Here is a 16,997-nt window from a genome sequence, read left to right on the forward strand (position 1 = left end):
CCTTAAACGTCCAGACAGGCTGAGCCGTCGCACGATGACAAAGGATGAAGTGGCCCACCCTGTCCTGACTTGAACACTTAGGGTGGGCTTCATTAAGGATTTACTGCTTTGTACTTTGACCCCCGGAGATTAACAGCAGTGAGAGGATCCAGACTGTCTGCTTCAGACGGATGGAAGCGGAGGGAAAGTTAAATCAACACCTCGGTGACGGCATGAACACCGAGCCACAGTCAGAGCTACGCATGCTAACTGGATTACCTCCTGTTTACAAACTGTAGATCACGTTCTCCCTGTGTGTGTGTGTGTGTGTGTGTGTGTGAGTGTTCATACAGATAAACTACAGTCAGATCAGAGCGGTCCAGGTCTCTTTATTCTCTGTGTGCAGCAGGAGTGGCGGTACCTTGAAGTCCTTGGCTGGCAGATCCTCCTTGGCCCCGGGGACGACTTTAAAGGTGATGGCCCCCTGTGACTGAGCCTGGGATGTGGGAGGAACACAAGATAGGTACGACATGTCAGGGTAAAGCCGGGGTGCAAGGGCAGATGGAGCGCAAGGGAAACACAAACATCTGGCCTGCGAACCCTTCACAAAGATCCAAATGGAAAGCACCTCAACACACACACACACACACACACACACACACACACAAGGTCAAAACACTTTATACTTCTATAATGGAGGGGCGGTTAGGAACGGCCGACTCTGCTTGGGGGAGGAAGTGTGTGTAGGGGAGGGTTTGGATCTGGGATTGGGATTATTTCAGGAGGATGTGAGCCATCACAAACAACACACACACACACACACACACACACACACACACACACACAGAACTGAGGCCTACCAGAATCCGGATGACTTCCTCTGGTTTCTTGTCATCCACAGGAATCCCGTTGACCTCCTTCAGTTGGTCTCCAACATGAATCAGTCCTAACACAAACACACAAGTCACATTGGAGCGATTACATTTGCATGTTCTGCAGCACTTTTGTATTCTTTTGTCGTATCTAAACACCGGTAGAAGGAAACTGGACTGTAGAACTCCAGCCCCGCTCCTCTCCAGCTTCCTCTCCAGGGTTTGTGGGAAGAGAGCAGATTAATATTTACTGTCATGGCGGTCGGAAAAGAATGAAGCTCGTGAAATATAAATACTCAGTCAGGAGGATCCAGCACAGGCCATTGTTCCCGTTTGGTTCCAGGCTGCAGGCTTGCTTACACACACACACACACACACACACACACACACACACACACCGTGGCAGACACAAACACGTAAACACACAAAGAGACGCAGACTGACCGCTTCTGTCGGCCGCTCCTCCTCTCATGATCCGTGCCACGATGATGGCGCCCGTCTTCTCGTCGCAACTTATCGTTGCTCCCTGCAACACAGAGGAGGAAGAAGAGAAGGAGAAGAAGGTCAGGTATAGTTGTCGTTGGGGGGGGGTTAATGTATTTATAAAAGAAGGTGATAGGCAACAGCAGATGCACCTCCACCCTCCACACAGCCACACACACACACACACACACACACACAGCGATAGTGTTCAGCAGTGATGCATATAGCAGAAAACCCAAATAGCCTTTTACTTAGCGATAAAACAACAGACTTAATGGCCACTGAGCTGTCACACACCCTCCCTCTAACACTGTGCCGGCACCAGTCTGGCTGGGCTGTAAGATCGACCAGGACAGCAAATTGCGATCCAACATGTGGAGCCGTCTGAGCTCCGGGTCGCTGGGCCGGAGCCAGACAGATGTGTCGTCCAGTCAACACATAGTTTGTCGTGGCTGCAGCTCATCCCTCCACCCGCTCCCACCTGCGATTCCCATCAGGCCCCAAAGACTGTTTTCATTTCTGCTAGAGACGGAGCCGGCCCGGAGCCCCGCTCACACTCCTCACACTCCTCACACTCCTCAGTAGCCGTGCTTTATTTCAGCCGTCCTAACTCATTGTAGACCGCCGACAACAGCTGGCCGTGTGTCGCGCCGCTCCGGCTCGTGTAACTTTCCTCCGATGGGCCTAAAGTTCCTCTGCGCGCCGCCACAACGGGACGGAGGAAGATATCAAAGGCTGCGGCCGCTCAGACGCCAAAGAAGCCTCTGCTCCGTGCCACTTTGCAGCTCTATTTGCTCATCACGCCGGCTGTGTTAACCACCTTTTCACATTTAATGGTTTTCCTCCTAAATAATGGTTTCCTCAAGGCCTTTGGGGTGTGGGGGAGATAAAGGGAGAGAGAGAGAGAGAGAGAGAGACATCGGGATGGGACAGTGTGAGGGCTTCCAAATGTAACTGGATAATTGGGATAATGAGAGGAACCCGAGTCACAGCAGCAGCAGCAGGAGGCCAATCAGCCGAGCGGGTCAGGAACGGGAGAAGGCTCCCTCGGACCCCGGTGTCAGGGTTCCGTAGGAGCCCCTCGCTGTGACTTAAAGCAGTCGTCTGTGATGCAACGGCCCCCAGACGGACAGAAAAAGCTTTTTACGGGCACGTCTGAAAGAATACAGAGCTATGTGTGAAGAGAATACATGTGACAGACAAAAGGGTGAGATGGGGCGTCTGCACAAACCTCACAGGAGCATTCAGACATATGGTTATTAACTTTCTCCCCTCCTCCTGTCTCACCCTCCTTTCTCTAGCTGGCTGATGACCAATGATGTGATGGATGTTTTTATTGTCTCCCCTGGGCTCCCTGGTGGCAGGATGGAGGCTAACCAAGCAGCACAGAGAGAGAGAGAGAGAGAGAGAGAGAGAGAGAGACCAGCCTTGGACCTGGAGTCTGTGTCGTTTACTGGAATGACAATGAGCTGTCTGCGCAAACCCTGCAGACACACACACACACACACACACACGTCTCCAGCCATCTATGGAACCTGCTCTAGATGTGATGTTTACCCAAATCACCGCTGTTTTGGCACACGTGGTTTCCATCACATGTTGAGACGCAGACGCCATTAAGAAACGCCGCTTTCTCCGAGTTCTATTGTAAGTGGCGTTGGTGGTTATATAGTAGCAACGGCGTCTGCGTCGGGTCGTGGAGCCGGCCGGCCTTTGGGGCGGTGAACGGGCTGCTTTATCCCCGTTCGCCCCGTCGTGCCGCACGCGTTTCCACACCAGAAGAACAACACCCTGCTGCAATCCGTGAAACTCAATTTGGCCGCGCTGGTTTTCCTTTTCCACCTCACTAACGCGGCGCTCGGAGCTATTTGAAGCCGTAGGCAATTTTTAAGCTTTTAAATTCTCATCTGACCTACTGCCCCCCGACGTGATGGGCCCACGTAGGCCCGCCAAGCCGGCAGCCAGGGAGTAAGGGATTTATGGAGCGAGAGAGAGAGAGAGAGAGAGAGAGAGGAAACCTCCCCTCATATTCTGGCAAGCCCCAGTCTGAACTCAGCGCTGGTACGGTAGCCAAATGAGCTCCGTCTGATAAGAGAGGCCCGGAGAGGCCGAAAGCTCCGCTGGCAAGGAAAAGGCTGGACGAGAGGGTAAGTGGAACACCAGAAGAGAGTCAAGACTGACAAGAGGACTGACAAAGAGGAGAGGGGAGCAGGTCAGCGTGTTTGTGAGTGAGTGACTAGATTAGTGAGGATAACATGGAGAAGGAGAGACAGGAAAGGAAAGGAAAGGAAAATATAGGAGGATTGAATGTGGACGGGGAGCAACACGTGTCCAAGGACTAAGGTGCTTTCAGGAGAAACCCCCTTTACAGGAAATAAGGTCTTAACAGGTTTGACATCTATCTCAAACAACTTCAACACGTCCTACAGCCTTAAGTCCGCTTTAACATACATGTTCCTCCTGAAACAAGAGAGAAACGGGGCTTATCACGCTGAGCAAACCCAACGTTTCCAACGCAGCGTCAAGTGTTTCTGGCATTTAAAGAATGCCGGTGTAAGAACGCCAATGACTTGTTGAGTAAAAGGGCGGGTCACTCACTCAAGGAACTTACAAGAAAGAGTCTTGTAGTACCACTGAGCATATCCAGAGCACCGGGCCAAACTCAAACAGTCAAACATTTGGTCCCACTGACTGATTTATGGACTCGTCCTAACAGAGGTATGATTATGACTCAGCAAAATACCTCACAAGGTAAATAGGAGGATTCCTGCGCCATTTCTGAGGCCTAACTCCGGTCTTTAGCAGATGATATGCAGGCCCGGCGTTCTGTGGTCCCAGTGTGTTCAGCAGGTATCTGATCCTCTTGTTGTCTCTGGTGGTCCGGGTCTCTACACAGGTGTCGGGCCGACTCCTCATCAAATGGTTCCTAAGGTTTGTTGTGTTTTTTCCTCACTGCCTTCTTTACAATCTGTCTTGTCTTTCCCTTTCCCTGGTTTCCTTTACCCTCCGGGGACACGCCGGCCTCTCCTGGAGCCCTGACAAATGGCATCTAAGCAGTGGGGGGGCAAACACACACACATTCAACCTCCTGAACTCAGAGTCCCCCCCCTGTGCCTTGTTGCTCTCTGGGTCCTATCATCAGGCTCCCTTCATGCAAGGCCACTAATGAGCGCAATCTCCGCTTTGCTAAGTAAATATATAAATAGAGAAGTAAGAAGATAAATAAGCTCTGCGTGTAGACGTGGGGACGAACATCACAAAGAGGCCAATATAGGTAAAGATCCACCAGCGCCAACACGGGCTCCCTGCCGCCACAGCTCGGGGTTAAGCACCGACTGACGGCCGGGTTTACACATCAGCCATCAACGCCTGCTTTCACATGGAACCCATTTCAGACTTTACCTCGTGCATGGAAGCAGCGCAGGAAGTCAGAAAGGGGGGAGTACCTACGCATGTCAGAGCACACGCACGCACGCACGCATGAGCGGCACCCTGTGAAGGTGCGTCTGTGTCTGCGTGTGTGTGTGTGTGTGTGTGTGTTTCTACGGCTCTCCACCTGAAGTCAGGCCAAGCAGGCTGAGAGAAACCTCAAAAGACTGGATGATTGATGCTGGACAATCACTAAGCCTGATGAATGAGCTAGGCTATGTTAGTAATTAGAGACAAGGCACCACTTAACCATCAAGTGGCTCAACCCCACTGTTCTCATGGAAAAAGATAGCTTAGTGTGCACACAGAGGGTGAAAACACATGTTTAAAGTTGTTTAGGGACACTTTCTTCCCTCCGCTGCCCCAAATAATGGCCTCAAAATACGTCTAAAAACAGACTCAAGTGAAACGAGCAGAGATTTACTAAAGTTAAATGTTGGAGGGAAAACAACATGCACATAAATACAAAAACACTCTAAATGAGAGAGAGACAGAAAAAGAAGAGACGGGGCATCTTGGCCCGAGGAGCTTCTTCTTCTTGCTGTGGTCAATTAGTGTGTGTGTGTGTGTGTGTGTGTGTGTGTGTGCACTGAAGGCAATCTGAAGCCTGGCCGACTGGAAGTGATCAGCTCCATATGCTGCGCCTGCTACCAGCGCCGCTCCTGACACAGTAAATGCCTCGGATTGTTTTTGTTGGGCCGACCCAGAATGCAACAGTTTAGTCTCCGCTGTGCGACCGGAGCGACGCTCGGGCGGCGGTCACACCTCCTGATGCCTGGATGCTCTGGAGAACACACGGCGTAATGGAAGCCACACTAAAGGCTCCTATAGACCGGGTGATTGGGGCGATGTGCGTGTGTGTGTGTGTGTGTGTGTGTGTGTGTGTGTGTGTGTGTGTGTGTGTGTGTCCTGTACAGTAAACAGCAGCACAGTGGAACAGAAGGATGCTGAGGGCACAATGTCCCAAACCCACACCGCCTCAGCGTTCCAGCATCAGTGAGGGAAAACAATGGCGCCCTGGCCGTGCGATGACCACTGTGAGCCGCCGCCATTTGACAAACGCTAGCTCTCCCACCAAATTGCCAGTGAAAAGTGAAAACAAACGCGAGCCAGAGCAGCCGGAGCGGCCCGGCTGACGTGTTTTGACACAATGTCACTTAACAGCAAAGTGTAACGGCGACAATAAACTCTCACCCGACGCCGTGTTGACCGGCGTGTTGGTTAGTCTGAGGGATAAATACGAGCGCAGTGGAAACACATGCGAGCGTCGTTCACACCAGATGTCAACCGTGGAAAAATGAAAACCTGAGGTGGGAAGGAACCTGCCGGACATTAAAACACAATCAGATCTGTGTCACTCCGTCTGACCTCACTCTCGTGGCACTGAGCCTCAGAACATAAACACACAGGACCGGGCCAAACATAAATATGAGTGCTTACAACCTGCCTCACACAATAACACACACACACACACAGCGCTCCTTCACTGTGTGACACGGTGCAAGAACCAGCTCGGTCAGTCCTGATCTGAACGTCCAGAGAGTGAGACGCTCACCTGTACAGCTGAAGACCGGGCTGTGAAGAGGGAGGGAGAGCTTGGATGAAAGCTGTCCGTCAAAGAAAGGAGGGTAGAGGAGGAGAGAGAGAGAGAGAGAGAGAGAGAGAGAGAGAGAGAGAGACACAGAGAGAGAGAGAGAGAGGGAGAGTGAGAGAGAGACAGAGAGACAGAGAGAGACGGAGAGAGAGAGTGAGTGAGACTGAAATATAGAGACAGAAAGATAGAGAGAGAGAGAGACAGAGAGAGAGAGAGTGAGAGGGGGGGAGAGAGAGAGAGTGAGAGGGGGGGAGAGAGAGAGAGAGAGAGAGAGAGAGAGAGAAAGAGAGAGGTAGAGAGATAGTGTCAGAAAGAGAGACAGAGACAGAGAGTGAGAGTGAGAGTGAGAGTGAGAGTGAGAGCGAGAGCGAGAGTGAGAGAGAGTAAATCACAGGCAGAGAGAATAGCCAGAGAACAATAAGAGGAACGTTTTATGTCAAATCATTTTTGGAGCTGCTAACAGAGCAGCAGCAGCAGCAGCAGGCCGTCACCTCTGGTTGACCTGCTGCTGCCTTTCCACCTGTTTTATTAAATCACTTGTGACTGCAACTAATAAAAGCTACTCACCACCCCCCCCCCCCCCCCCCCCCCCCCCCCCCCTCATTCCCACTCTCCCTCTTCCACTAAACCAGGCTCCAGTTTCCTCTTTTATTTCCTTAACCCCGGTCTTGACCCCGCAGGCGTAATTAACAAGTAGACTGAGAAAAAGGAAAATTGCAGGTCATTATCATGATAATTATGGGGGGGGGGGGGGAGATTCCAGGAGACGCTGCCAGGTAATGTAATGCAGAAGGCCCTGGGACGGGACAGGTTACCTTCATTCGTCTTCCTCTACCCCCTCCTTCCTCCTCCTCCTCCTCCTCCTCTTTAAAACCTTAATGTTAGTGCAAGTCATTACCCACTCGCTATGAAAACACACTTAGCTGCCCACCTCAGTACTTTAGACAGGTGTGAGTGCGGCTATACGTGGCTCTGCCCAAGTGTCTGTGTGTGTGTGTGTGTGTGTGTGTGTGTGTGTTTGTTTCCATACTGTCTTCATGAATCACCATGTACTGTAGACTGCGTGGATTCGCCATCTCACTGCTACATGCTGCATCCTGCCAAATAGTTACTCATTATGTACTGTATGAGTGTGTGTGTGTGTGTGTGTGTGTGTGTGTGTGTGTGTGTGTGCACTGTATGAGCACTTACAAAGAGACAGTTGTATCACAGAGTTGGGTCCATCTCTGCTCCGGGGTTGTTTGTAGAGTTTCCCCTGTCGCTGCAGCACTTTCACATGTCACTTCTCATTTCCAAACTGGACGGGAGCGCCGGGCGGCGGAGGAGCGACGCGGCCCGACGGGCAACAATGAGAGCATTGAGCAGGCGAAAGTCTCTGGGGAGAGCCGAGGATGTGTGTCCACGTTTGTGATGGCAGCTGATGGCAGGAAGATGTTTCATTTAAGAGACGCGTGAGATTAGAAAGTGGGAAAGTGGGAAAAGCAGGAACGCCTCAGATGTGGTTTTGGAAGCGGCGTGTGTTTTCACATGGACAGCTCAAGAGGCTGCGAGAGGCGTGTGACTGGGAGAGAAGAGAATGTTGAATCGTGACTGACGGTTCTCAAACTGTGTGGCTGATTACACTGCATTAACCCCTTCAGCACCGTCTGCATGTTTTCTGCTCAGCTGAGATCGATCTGACAGTCAGTATCGCATATAATACATCCTTCATTTCTTTTCAGGAGACCAATAAAACTGCGACATTCACAATGAGGATTGTATTGATTGATTATGTCTGGATGCAGCAGACGAGAATTAAATGAAAACAAAGCTAAAACTAAAAAAACGAATTAAAGTAAACAACTCTTTATATCAGGATGTCAGGAACACAAACTCAAAGCCAAGCAGCCTCGTCCTCTTCTCTGTTCATTGCATATTTCTGGGTGCTTGATACTCGACTGGGTAAGGACAGTAACTACCCTCCATTTGCCCAGTGACACTCTGCTCCTCACTGCACAGTCTGGAGTTATGAGCTTTAATTCACATAAACCTGTAAATCCTCTCTGTCATGCGGTTTAACATTTTATTTTGTTTACACAGATAATGTATATGTTGAGTCTGAGCTGGATCCAGTCTGACTTCATGCTTCCACAGGGAGGCAGACAGATGTAACCACGCACTCACAGCGTAAACATCCAAGCACACACACAAGAATCCAAACTCGAGTGCACCCAAACGCACGTCCACACACAAACCAACAGACACACACACGCAGGCCCCGGCACGGAGCAGCGAGCTGGTAAACACTACAAGTGCTCTCCACTTGTCCTGCTGTTTCAGAACACGGTGCTCAATCTTCCTCTGCAGAGCTCCCAGGACACTGCAGCCTAATCCATCAAGTGAAAGATGTATTGCTTTTAAAGCACGAGCGTCTATCTGCAAAACACTAACATGTGTGCTGTCCGCTCTAATCTCATTAGCTGCTCCATTAATCCCCAGCCAGAGTCATTACTTTTCCTTTAGCTTTCCTCATTCTGATGTCAACAGACAATAGTGGAGTCTCGTTCCTAAACCACAGAGATCTATCAGGAGGCTTCCCTGATCGCTGTCTCAATCAAAAACGTCTTGCCGTGGTTTTCAGCCGCACTCCGGCTTTATTCGCCGTGTAAACAAATATGCTTTTGTATACATTTATATGAGCAGAATCTAACCATGTAATAACTCTAATGATATTTAGATTCCAAAGAGGAAATCAGAGGAAATTGCGGCGTGACTGCACGCACATGTGGAAGCTTCCAGACAAACGGGCTCGGAGCCGTCAGGAGCCAAGTGTCCTAATTGTGTCAGAGAGGAGCGGAGGCCCGCTGCCATAGATGAGAAAAGCAAAGGCATGTCAAACTGCCAGCAGCACATTCCGCAGCCTGCCATTCATGGAAAACTAAATGTGATGAGCAGCTCTGGTGAATGACGGGAAGTTGTCACAAACAAATTTGATCCCGGCTCATCACAATTACCCAAACCCAGCGTCTGCCGTCAATCATCTGCAGCCGCTCCGAGAGTCAGACCGAAGATATTTGTGGCCGTTTTCCTCGGATATCTTGGTTGAAACTCGTGGCTGGTTGCGGTCGTTCCCGCTGGTGGCAGATCAGGACTGACTGGTGCCGGGCAGAGCCAGGCAGGACCGGATGGCACAGAACCCTCGGCTGTTACACTTTCCATTTATTTGCACCCAGGCACTCGGTCATAATGCAGAAACCAATCCTCAATGTGCATCAACACAGATGAGAGAGAGAGAGAGAGGGAGAGAGAGAGAGAGAGAGAGGGGAGTGAGAGAGCCTGACTTTGATCTTGTCACATTCCTGGCTGCAGATTCTTCTGGCCAACATTGATCCTGAACAACCAGGGATGGAAGAACGGAGGAGGAGAGTCACAGTTGCGACTCTATTCTGTGAACAAAGGCACTGTAGGAATGTGGGAAGGTGCTCCAGCTTCAGAATTCCGGGGCAGAGAGCAAATCACTCCTGTACTTAAACCATACTGTAATGCTTTATGACAGCCGTTCTTAAACTTCTTCTTTTCGCGCCCCCCTTATCTAGATCGGGAGTTTTTCACGAGGAACACGCAGCGAGCATCACCGGTCTGCTATTTACATCTGCGTCACGGCGCTTCAGGAACATCCAGATGAGAAGAGCAGAGCCCACCACAGCGGCTTGTTAGCCTCTAATGTTCTCACATCATACCGATGGTCACCCCGAGCAATTGTGGCTTCTCAGGCTTGCTCTGCTGCTGCGTGTGTTTTATTGTGCAGAGTCTTTTTTTCCAGGATGGTTTGGGAGGATGTGGTGGCCTTAAACGGTTAATGTTCAAAGCCTTGTGGCAGAAAATAGCACTGCATGGAGGGGAGAGAGGAATGTTACCTAAATATAATATAGTATATCTCTACACTACAGATCAATCAATCGATTTCTGAACATTTAAGAAACAACAACAAGACCGATTATAGGACTTTTATAGGTGGACATTTTTTAGAATTCCTACTTTTCCTGTCTATTCTCAAACATCCGGCTCTTGGAACTTTATCACCAAGATAAAACACTCCAGTTTATAGCCAGGGCCCAACCATCAGTTTGTTTGTGGGGACAGAAGGAGAGGAGGGAATGCAACAGAAAAGGGGGAGGAGTTTCGCCTGCAAAGTGGGATGAGGTCACGCTGGGAGAAATGAGCGCAATTAATCAGAGCTACTGAATACGGCTCCGTCTAATCAACTAATCACAATTATCTTAATGAACTCTGGATTGGGACTGCGTGCTAACAACAGCAGAGTCCCAGAAGCCTCCGAGGGGAAGGGAGGAGAAACAGAGGGGAGAGGAAAGAAAGGAGAGACGTGAAACCTGAAGGAAGTTCTGTATGAATCAGTCGGGCTGTAACGATGTGGGGACGAAGTCAAGGTTGAGACTTTCAGGCTGATTATATGAAACTGTGAGTTAAACGGCTCATCCAAATCAATTAGGTGCAGCGCTGAGTGAGCGGCGTACACGAGCACAGGGACGTGTCATGGCTGTGACGTCACCATGGCGATCTGGAGCTGACCTGCTGCCCGCTTATTCCATGTCAATTGTCTAAACGTATATTATTATCAGTTTTCCTTCACGCAGGATGACATTGCCAGCCATTCCCAAAGGTCAGAGGTCATAAATGCAGAAGCTGTAGAGTTAAAGTGTCTGAAGAACAAACCGTTTTACAGTCATTAAGTAATCTGAACTGAACAGTTTAGAGTCTTATGGGCTCACAGTGTGTGTGTGTGTGTGTGTGTGTGTGTGTGTGTGTGTGTGTGTGCAAACAGGATGGTGAAAGATGTAAACATCCATTCAGCCTTTGAGGTAAACAGAGTTCCAACCGCGCTGGACCACAAACAGGCCGGAGCCCGGTCGCTCCTTGTAATCTTCCAAGGTGCGTCGACTTCCTCTTCTCTCTGTGCGCCCACAGCACCAGTATAGCAGCGTCAGACATTTCTGAGATGGCTCGCAGCCATAATAGCAGCCCTTTGGTATTTGTTGTTTTGTTTTGAGTGCAGCCGCACAGAGACCTCCTCCTGTCAGATAACAGAGCCACGCCCACACGCCCGCTCCACGCCCGCTCGCTCCCTCCCTCGCTCCACGCCTGCACTCAGACTTTCATCAGTAACAGACCCTGATGTTCTGCTCTTTATTAAAGTCTGCGGCCGGGGCAAATAATTCACAGATGCCATTTCCAGGGAGCGTTTCTAAGTTGACCTCACCGTGACCCCGGGCAGAGCAGCACCGCAAACCTCCTTTAACATGCAATCAATACGCTCCGATCACTTTGCACCCCTGACCTACAAGCTCAACCAGAGCCGCTACAGCGCTACGAAAGTACACTCTACATAACCGACACCTTCAATAAAGTGCCATAATGCACGACATCACACATCATAAATGTGTGTTTCAGATGTTCCTGGAAGCCAAATCACTTAGAGGAGGAGAAAAAGAGTAAAGATTGTGTAATGGAATAACACGAGCAGGATGATGAAGCTGACTGGGCCGAGTGTAAATCACAATATGGTTTCATGGAATGTGATCCAACATCAGACTCAGGAGAGGCCGGAGCAGGAAGCGCCCGCGACAATGTGTGTTGTGAGAGAGAGAGAGCGGGGGAGAGAGAGGGAGGGAGAGAGAGGGAGAGAGAGAGAGAGAGAGAGAGGGAGAGAGAGAGAGAGAGAGAGCAAGAATTCCTCTAAGCCACATTATTGCACTCAGCCGCTCTACGCAACATGCAAAAGGCACGAACCCAAAAATGGCTTAGGTGTGTTCTGGTTTCCCTGTGGTGCGGTGAGAGGAGTGCGCCGGCCTGGAGCCAAGATGGCGGTCGGGGTGAAAAACCACAAAGTGAAAATAGAGACAAGCGGGGCCAGGACATGTCCAGCACAGATCAAAGATGGGTGGGGCCTCAGCACACAACAAAGTGGCATAATGACAGACAGAGGTCTCCGACAGGTCACGGAGGACGGGAGCAGCAACAGAGTGTTTACGTGTTCCGGGAATACCGACGCTGGTCTAAAGGTGCCCCGGCTTCAAAATGAGCGATCACAACAAAGGCACAACCGGAAGAGGAGGCATGTGTAAATCTGCACCTTCGTGGCTTTACGGGGTTACAAAGCTGTAGTTTCCTGAATGTAAAGAGGTCTGGCTGACTAACGGGGGAATGCTCGGTATGGCAGCCATCAAACGACGCAAACACGACGCCCAGGATGTCGAGGGGCGGAGGGAAAACCAGACGCGCCGGCCAAGATGTTTGGGTCCCACACAAATGGGGCCTGAGGGTGAGACAGACGGGTGCTGCTGCTGCTGCTGCTGCCGCCGCTGGGCCGCTTGTTGACGTCTGGGAGAGAGCGTCTGTGAAAACGCATGTTAGCAATGAAAGCACAAACACACTGACCAGGATAGAAAGGAAGCCGTGCGCAGACACCCGGCCTAGACTGGCTGAAAATACTCATGGCCAAGTGCTGGGCAATTGTGGTCGGTTTGTGCTGCGCTTACAAGCTCAAGGTTGCGGGTTAGAATCCCACAAGCGTCGGAGGATACCTCAGACGTAGCGCTAGAGTGAATGCTGCTGTATCGGGGCAATAAGGTGAGGAGAAAGTATCGAACCAAGCCTGTAATATGAAGAGTTAGTCGATGTAAGAGCTCAAACTCAAGCTCACGGCATGCTAGCGGACTTACTAGAGGCTCCTTGTTCTTCACCAGTCGTATGATCTTGACCGAATCCTCGTCGTCGAAGATGTCGTCGGGTAGCGGAGGTAGTTCAGGGTCGTAGTTCTTCTGGGCCACCGTGTCGTGGACGGACAGGAGGCTCTGGAGAAGAGAGGAGGACAGAAGACAGAGGGCAGGTGAGATCCTTAACAAGAGTGTCCCGTGCCTTTAAGAGCTTAAATCTGTCTCTCACTCTCTGAACAGGTCGGAGGAAAGACAGACACTGGAGAGCGGACGGTTATGAATCGGGAGTGTCTGACTAAAGTGCCGCCTGATGGATTCCAAAGCTTCCAGCTCCGTGTGTTAATTGCCATTAGGCCCGTTTCTCTGGGTCCATACGTCTCTCTGATTAAAGACGCCCGCCGCCCGCCGCCCCCGCCCCCTGCAGCTCTGCTCAGAGGGGATTACGCGTGGATGGGTGGGGACAGAACGAGCGCTCGGGGGGGGTCTCGTGAAGGAAGAAGCGATGTTCCGCACTCGCTGTTCTACGGCGGACCCAAAAAGAAATGAAGTTCTCAGCCCCCTCAGATATTTCACACGCTCGCAAGCAGACTTACAAAGAGACGGGAAGTCGACAAGAATGATGCCACTGAGACGCTCATGCTTCAAACTATTTAACGACTCAATGTTCGGACCAAGATGGGGTTGGAGCCATTCTGCTTTTTCCGTAGTTGAGGAGGGGAGGGACAGAGAGAGAGAGAGAGAGAGAGAGAGAGAGAGAGAGAGAGAGAGAGAGAGAGAGGAAAACATCTTCCACCCCACATGCCAGACGAAAGAAGGGAGAGAGGGAGAGAGAGAGAGAGAGAGAGAGAGAGAGAAGGAGGAGAGAGAGACAGGGAGAAGGATATGGTGAAAAGAGGAGCCGTGTGTTTTATGACATGGGAGCATGCTGCAATACAGCGTTCAAGATGTTGCTAACTGGGAGCAGATGAGAGGAGGAGACACAATGCAAGCTGTATGGCCCCCATCCACAGGGACACACACACACACACACACACACACAGACCCAGTGTGCATGGAAAGTGTGCATGCAGAGCTTTACTATCCATTTACTATTAATCTATTTTAAGACCTCAAAGCTAATTAGTAATATAACAACATTTCCAGTTTCTTTGTTTACAAGCTTCACTCCTCCATCTTCCTCCTCCTCCTGCACACTGAGGCAGAGCAGTCACGCTCTCATCCTCTACGTCTGTGAAGCAAACTTCAATTTGTGCTGAATTCAATTGCATGGCGGCCCGTATGTGATGTTTGGAGAGAGGAAGATGAGATGTAGGAGTGTCTTCATCACAGGAGGATCCAGGTGTTATGGAGCATGTGGACACACCTCAACCTTTCCTCCACTAACCTTCCCTTTGCTGTTTCACCTGAATTCAACAGGTCCACCACCCTGACCCGTGCCTGTCCCCTCCTCTCCTCTCTCCTCTCCTCTCTCCTCCCTGGCAGCCTGCACTCTGCCCCCCCCCCCCCCCATGGTTGTGCCTAACAACCTGTAACACAACCACAGCTAATTCCTTGTAAAAACTTTCTCCCAAGTACCAAAGCAGCTGTATGCTAATAGATTGCACATGGCAGAAGTCCTGCCTGGTGACCGTTCACACACGAGTACAACTACAACCACACAGGTACCTCTGTAGGTTACACACACACACACACACACACGGTACGGAAGCTTTCCTCCTGACCCGATGCACCTCAGACCTCGGCGTTTGCGGGGTAGCTACCTAATCGAATCTAAAGCTCCGTCCCTGCTCAGGCTCAGCCCTGCAGCTGGGCTCGGGGCGGAGAGGGGGAGAGAGAGAGAGAGAGAGAGAGAGAGAGAGAGAGAGAAAGCAGGAAGAGACGGAGTGAGAGAGACGGAAAGAAAGATGAAGGGAAGCATAACCACCCTTGTTTTCCAGGCATCCCACCTTCTCTGGGCTCGTGTGTTTGTGTTCATTAGGCATAATAGGGATCTTTGAAAAACAGATCACTGAACCTGTTTAAATAAACCCAGGCGTACATTCCTGGTGTGAGTCTCTCATTAAGGCCCCGGGCTCCGGCGCTTGGCCTGCTCGTTTTTCAGCCGCCGACACAGCGGATTGGCCGGTGGAACTCATTTCCCCGGGCCGGGTCGGACCCCGCTGAGCGTTCTGCCTCAGAGGCTCTGCTGTAGGCCGGCTGGGACATGACACTCACGCCCACCCACTCTCTGGGTAACCCACCTCAGCACGCAGCGCTCACAACACACACACACACACACACACAGGAACAGCATACCTCACCTTTACAGACACTAGAAGAAACCAGCCAGCCATCATAATTGGCACTTTCATCACAGTCAATATTTGTCTTTCTGGGGGGGTGGGCGTGTGTGTGTGTGTGTGTGTGTGTGGGAGGGGGGTATAATATGTGCAGAAGTTGCTTTTTCATGTGCAAATTGCAGAAGAGAGGTTTGGGATGAGAGCAAAGGCAAGAAACAGAGAGGAAAAGGAAAAGAGAGAGAGAGAGAGAGAGGCAAAGAGAGAGAGAGAGGCAGAGAGAGAGAGAGGGAGGGAGAGTTTATGCCTGATTTATTTCCCCACACGAGGAATGGATCATTTCAGCCATAATTAAGAGCGATACAGTTTCTATCACACAGAGACGCCATTCAAAGGCTGCAGCCATCTGCTTGTGGTTTACACCTTCAGCCCTGTGATTTACACCGGACAGGCTGGTGAGGGATCAACTGTCCTGGAGTGAGACGGAGGAGTGAGACAGAAGGGGGAGAGAGAGAGGAGAGAGAGAGAGAGGGGAGAGAGAGAGAGGGGAGTGAGACAGGGGAGTGAGACACAAGAGAGAGACAGAAGAGAGAAAAGCTCCAATACCCACATCCCACCTATAAAAAAAAAAAAATACAATGAAATACAGACCTCATCAGTCAGAATGTTTACATGCACATTTAAACTTTCACTGTATACATTTGTATGAAACTGAGGTGACGGATGACACGTCTGTAAACAGATTGACTGACAGCAGCTAAGCCCCTCCCTCCACATGGACGTCCTCATGTGGCTCACGCTCCCTCATCCTCATTAACCCCATGAAGCCTGCCCTCAGTAAAGATGAGGCTCAGCGACACGGCGCCCGTGTAAACGTGGAGCTGACTCTGACTCTGCTTCAGCTGATCAGTCGGACTCAGATGAGTGATGGGCATCAGAGTGGGAGGAGCGTGGATCAGACTCTACTGGGACAGAGTCACAGAGCCAAAACACAAAGACCCAAACACAGGAATGAGACATTATTCAGAGGAGGGGCTCTTAAATCTGCTTTCCTCTCTCTGACAGAGCGCCGCTGTCTTTGATGAAACACTGAGGCTTTTATCTCTGAAGACTAAACTGCCTGATGACTTTTGTTTTACTTGCTGCGACATCCATGGATGAAACAGATGGATGAGCCAGGAGGACGGTTTATTGGAGAGCGTGTGTGATTGTGTGTGTGTGTGTGTGTGTGTGCTTGTGTGTGTAGAAGGTGTGTAGACGTGGAGCTGCGAGGAGCTGCGTCTCCCCGGTCTTCACCTCTCCTCACCTCACGCTGCTGTGGAAGTGGCTGAGCTCTGTGATTCATGGCGTTCACGAGCACGACGGCGCGCTGACGGATCGACCGCTGCCACGCCAAATACCTTCAGTGTAAACGTAATTAAAATAATAAATGCGGCCTTTGTGACACGGGCGCATGCTTTATGGCGACGCTCGCCGATCGTTTGCCGGAGCGTTTCACTCCGGCACTGACAGAGACGGAGGAGTTCACCGTGTCCCTGCGTAGCAGAGGAGGAGAGCAGGGCTGGGATAGATTCCACCCATTTGTCTTCAGGAGGACACACACAAACACACACACACACACACCGATGTGGGTTAACCCAGTAATATTTGA

General features: G+C 50.7%; 1 protein-coding gene across 1 annotated transcript in view; it reads right to left on the minus strand.

Moving 5' to 3' along the window:
- The window catches only part of LOC142988775 (MAGUK p55 subfamily member 7-like), a 50,679-nt gene extending 33,988 nt beyond the window's left edge, over window positions 1-16,691 (minus strand). The window contains exons 1-6 of the mRNA XM_076138030.1: window positions 16,653-16,691; window positions 16,165-16,308; window positions 13,077-13,208; window positions 1,296-1,377; window positions 840-925; window positions 401-475 (exon numbers count right to left, since the gene is read on the minus strand). Of these exons, the coding sequence (XP_075994145.1) occupies window positions 401-475; window positions 840-925; window positions 1,296-1,377; window positions 13,077-13,208; window positions 16,165-16,308; window positions 16,653-16,691 (558 nt within the window). The remainder of the gene's footprint in view (window positions 1-400; window positions 476-839; window positions 926-1,295; window positions 1,378-13,076; window positions 13,209-16,164; window positions 16,309-16,652) is intronic.
- Window positions 16,692-16,997: the final 306 nt, after the last annotated feature.

The sequence above is a fragment of the Genypterus blacodes genome, unplaced genomic scaffold (assembly GCF_046128005.1).
Source record: "Genypterus blacodes isolate CSIRO-AG114 ecotype Tasmania unplaced genomic scaffold, CSIRO-AGI_Gbla_v1 ptg000348l_1, whole genome shotgun sequence".
In the NCBI taxonomy this organism is placed as follows: domain Eukaryota; kingdom Metazoa; phylum Chordata; class Actinopteri; order Ophidiiformes; family Ophidiidae; genus Genypterus; species Genypterus blacodes.